Here is a 5,264-nt window from a genome sequence, read left to right as displayed (position 1 = left end):
GATCTCTACATATTGCATAAATTAATTACAAAGATGGTATTTATATTGGTATTGACAGAGCTTTACTTAGGAATTATGGCTAGGGGGGCTGCAGTCCGGGCCCTGTCATAATTAGTGGCCCCCATAGATAAATTTAGTTTTATTAAATTATTTAAATTAAAGTTGTTAAAGTATCGATGCAATATTTTAACATCTACGATATAATTCTAAATTTGTATCTAAGGGATAAAATTATCTATTGAGATAACATTTGGTAATACGTACCTAATCATCGTTACATACCAATACAAATTACAAATCCTTGAACGCGTGAAATGTGTGCCATGTGCAGATTTGTGTAGGTATATAACTTAGATTGTAAGTCAGTTCGGTACCTTTACACTACGCAACGTACGTGTGCTCTCGTAATTATATTATTGTATACTATTCGTTTATCAATTGACATTTCTACTTTTTGTCAACAAAAACAAATACATAAATAGTGCAGAAAAACGCAAATTAAAAAGTAGAGCGAAAATACTAAAAATTCTTTGTACCTGGTACCTACTGTCAATTTTATTTATCTGTAGTCTGTACCTACCTATAGTATATATTTACAAAAAAATCTATTTCTTCTTCTTCTTTTTTATATTATATAATTAAATGGAAAAAACTTTCTAATCCAACACAAGCTTAGGCTTTAAGGAATAGATATATTCTTTATTTATATTTATTGTATGTATATATTGTAGATGTAAATAAAAAAAAAAAAGTTCGATATGCAAGTTGCCAAAATTAAGTAATTTCTTTAAGCCTATAGAACCTATTAAAATTGACAAAGTAGTAAGTAATATTTCACCAAAAACCTTGCTGAAACTTAAAAGCCCGGAGCCAAACAATGCAGCAAATCTCATTAAATTCTTGTCAGCCACACACTTTATAGATCAAATATAACTCAAAATTATAAATGTACACAAAACAAAATCTTATAATCATTATGTATGATGTAAATTGAACTTAGTATTCTATAATTTATTAATTCAATCAATGTTACTAATTAGTAATTTACGTATTGTTAACTATAAAAAATTGGCTACGTTCAACAATATCTTAAGAACATACTATAGATAATAATAAAAATAGACGGATAGATCTTAATATGTAAATTACAAATTATAATCTATGAGATTATCGATTATGTCATATTTTATGTAAAACATACTACATAGTAAGAAGTAGGTGCATGATTTTTAATAATATAGTATGGTTATAATATTTTATGATTGTTTTTATTTCAATTAATAATAATTATTGTTCTGTGGCTGCGGCAATGGGGGATATGGGGGGTGGCAAAGCTCTCATGGCTCACATTGATTAAATTTATTTGTAGGGTTTCAGCCCCTCCCCCCCAATATTTTAGACCTAGTTGCGCCAATGGTTATCATACAAACATACTATAGATTATAGAATAACGATAATTAATAATACAGTCGATTTTATTTTGATTTTTATATTGAGTCGGGTAATCCAAAAAGCTGTATAGCCCCGGTGCCAAAGCCCCCCTCCCTATAACGGTCATGTAAAAAATACAAACGGTATTATATGCAATATCAATATTAAATATATGAAGTATAATTGTATTCCGTGTATAATGCATAATATGGGTGTTAAAATATATTAATAGTAGTAGATACTTCCGGAAACTGCCACAACATACCTGATCATCTATACAACATGCAGTGACATTAAAAGTTAATGTCCGTTTATAGAGTAATTATTCAGTGTATACAAGTAAAACATATAATTATATATACATAATAACGTATGATATTATATGCTTATAGGTTAAGAGGGAGAAAGATTCACTGTAACCACAGGCGCAGCTCACGTAACCCTAATTAACTTCTCCGTAACAATAATTATTCGTTATACATACTCTGCGTATTGTCGCAATTTCCGTGTCCAAATTTTTGCTCGGGACGCTCCAACCACATATGGAACATTGGTAGATTTTCATTTTCCAAGTAGGCACATCCGTACATCAGCGACTTGGTTTGTATAGTCTCAACCTCAAATTTTCCATTTTTCCCAAATGGAGGACATACACGGCCATTAAGTCTATCCAGAACTGAAACACACAGAAATACAAATACCATATTACATTATAAGCATATTATACTCTTTGTAGTATTAAAAATATAATTAAGTATAAAAAAAATATAGACATATTTTATATTTAATTAATATTTTTTATTAAAGTTATATTGTATATGCCATTGTATAATACAAAATTCTTTCTGTCAATAATTGGGGTTGTTGCCTATTTGTTACTAAATGATAATAAATTAATACCTACTAAATTAGTTTTAGAATATTATAAGTACCATTATTTAATTTTAATTTTGTTGTAAATCTGTGGTTATTGGAAATAATATTCTTATATTTTGAATAATATTTATATCTTTACTCATATAGTCATATAATATGTTTTTTATTACTGCAATTGAAAATTTTGACTGAATACTAAAATATTATAATTGAAATAAATTTTTCATATTCCTGGGCTTTTAAATTTATTTTAAAAATGTATGTTATAAGAAACCGGCATAAACCGTTAAAAAGAAACTAAAAACAAAATCAAAAACGAAATAGGAAAAAACTTATAAACCGTTATTAAATTCAAAACCGAACCGAAAACAAATCGAAACCGGTTGGTATACATAATCGAAACCAAAACTTACATTTTTTAAATAGGTTTCAAGCCCTGTTTTAGTAAATATTAGTAGCAGTATATGGTGATCATTTTTGAATTCTCAACATCCAACTAAGATCTTTTGAATTCAAATTTACATTTTTGCATTTATAAATTATATAGATAAATAATACATAAAACAATTATAGTCAAACATTTATAACATAATATAGGTACCTGTTTGTTTAATATCTTCTATTGAACCCGCCACGGAGAAGATTATGGTAAACAATATTAAAATATTTGTAATAGTGTATTCCATCGTGTTGCCGGTAAGTAAAAATACGAATCTAAACGAGCGAGAAAAACCGACACGGTCAACACACGAATGGCGAATGAGCTCTGAATTTTGAGTAGCGGCAGCCGTGGTGTTGATTCCTACCACCAGTTGAGCGTCGAAAGTCATTGTTGTATTATACGCAGTGGCGCAACTAGCGGGTAAGTTAGCAATGTGAGACTTTGGGGCCCACATAATAAAAATTGGTTTTTAGTATTTTTTCACATTTTAAAATTATTATTATAGATATTATATACCTATATTTTTGTATAAACATCTACATTAAAATGAGATGGTTTCATTATAATTACCTATATATAATAATACTATTATTTTAATAGTTATTGTTAGATAATAGCCTATGGATTACTTATATTACACTACGAGTTATTGATTTATAAATATTATTAAATCATTACCATGGATTAATGGAGGCCAAGAATAGTGTTCTCAAATGTATACAACAACCAACAGTCTATATTATTATTATAACGAGAACTTATTTACTTATGTTAAATCAATGTGAAAATAATGTTTAACAATACATATTTTTTGTAATTACATTGTGATGGATATATCATAAATGGGAATTTCTACTGGCACCTGCATCTATGTGACTATGTATAATATCAAATATAACCTATCAATTATCAATTAACAATATAAAATATTATGTGTTAAATCTTACATACAGTGTTTACAGTCTCGACTCTTGAGTTAAGTCTTGGAATTTATTTAGTGATGCCTTTCGCGTGTGTGTTATAACTTATAATAAATAATCTTAATTATTTTAATGATACATAGATATATATTTATTATAATTACTATTTTAGTATACGGGTTGTTTATGGACAATGGACTATGGACAATGATCTATATTATATTAGCTGCATTCTAAGGGCGAGGATGCGAATTTATAAAAGATTTATTAGACTTAATGAAATGACTGACCCAATGCACTTCGTTGCCCGTTAACAATGGTTTATATATGTATAAATAAATTAGCAATAAATTGAATATTAAAACTTTTATTCAATACAATTATTTTATTATTTTATTTTATTATATTATTATATTTATATTATTATATTATTATATTATTTTATTTTTATTTTATTTTATTATTTAATATTTTTTTTTTGCTGGACAGATGATGCCACTGTTGTATTTCTGCTTTCCAAGTTTTCTATTTTTCCGATGGATTTTCCTAAAATTTTCTCTCATATTAACCTTTATTAATTACGAACACATCAAAAAAAGAATCAGCCGAATTGATCATGCATTTTTGGAGGTTTATCTTATGCAGTACCTACATACAGTTTATGAACTATCGATTTAAGTGACACGATACTAGGTATCGATTAAATATTTCAGTAAATAATATCAATAATAATAATTATTAATTTACTTATCGGCTATATAATATTATTATATTATGGCCGACTTGGGTCACCAAAGCGGGACGTAAGTTACCGATTAAATTTACTACCTGTAAAATATACCCTTTTTGGGACGCAAGAAACAATATGCAACCATAATAATAATAAAAGCAACAATAATAATGATAATAAATAACAATACTGCCCATATCTTTATCAGTTTACCTATCATTCAATAACATTACACAACTAAAAAGTTATACAATTATATGTTTTATTAAAATTCCACTAAAACGTAAATATATTACAAAAATAATTAACATTTTGTAAAAACAAGTTCTGCCTATTCACGGAAATTTTAGTGAGTGTTTTGCATATTATGTAACATGTAAACTGAATTGTTATAATAATATAATATTACAATCATTATAATATGATAATTTTACTTATTTTATCTTTAGAGTTATTAATTATAATAACACAGTACATTCATTTTTACATTATTTCAATGGCAAGTATCAGTGAAGTTTAGATTACTTTAAAGTATCATTATATTAATTAGTATTTTATACTAATGTTTGAAACAATTTATCATTATCATAAAAAACAAAATTACTTTGCCAAACACTTAAAACTGGCCCATATTTTGAGCAGCCCACCGAGTTTTCCCTGACGGGATTATTCAGTATAAAGTGGGAAATTACCTATATTTTCGTTATTAAGAGGATGTCACACTAGTTATTTTCAGCGGTAAAAACACGTCTACGAAAAACAAACGAAAAGGCATTAAAAAGTGTTTTTAGAGTAAATATACTTATTATGAAATTTATAGAGAACAATATTTGGGAGGGAACCTCATCGGTGTTTTTCGAAATAT

At 27.2% G+C, this 5,264-nt stretch overlaps 2 protein-coding genes across 2 annotated transcripts in view; both read right to left on the bottom strand.

The window, feature by feature from the left end:
• LOC100159508 (ABC transporter G family member 23) overlaps positions 1-5,264 on the bottom strand; it is a 101,771-nt gene that overhangs the window by 73,230 nt on the left and 23,277 nt on the right. The gene's annotated exons all lie outside the window — the stretch shown is intronic.
• Positions 1,464-3,190, bottom strand: LOC107883852. The gene is made up of 2 exons (XM_016804730.2): positions 2,909-3,190; positions 1,464-2,107 (listed from the first exon to the last, which is right to left on the bottom strand). The coding sequence occupies exons 1-2, from the start codon at positions 3,135-3,137 to the stop codon at positions 1,899-1,901; spliced, it is 438 nt and encodes a 145-aa protein (XP_016660219.1). The 5' UTR covers positions 3,138-3,190; the 3' UTR covers positions 1,464-1,898.

Source organism: Acyrthosiphon pisum, chromosome X (assembly GCF_005508785.2).
Source record: "Acyrthosiphon pisum isolate AL4f chromosome X, pea_aphid_22Mar2018_4r6ur, whole genome shotgun sequence".
NCBI lineage: Eukaryota > Metazoa > Arthropoda > Insecta > Hemiptera > Aphididae > Acyrthosiphon > Acyrthosiphon pisum.
Note: the sequence above shows the minus strand (reverse complement) of the source record. Positions and strands in the feature narration are given on the sequence as shown.

Bases quoted from the DNA above. Each gene is read 5' to 3' on its own strand.
- LOC107883852 (XM_016804730.2), bottom strand. From the start codon at position 3,137: ATGACTTTCGACGCTCAACTGGTGGTAGGAATCAACACCACGGCTGCC. The intron at 2,108-2,908 runs GTACCTATATTA...TGTGTGTTTCAG, and splicing joins AGAAGATATTAAACAAACAG to TTCTGGATAGACTTAATGGC.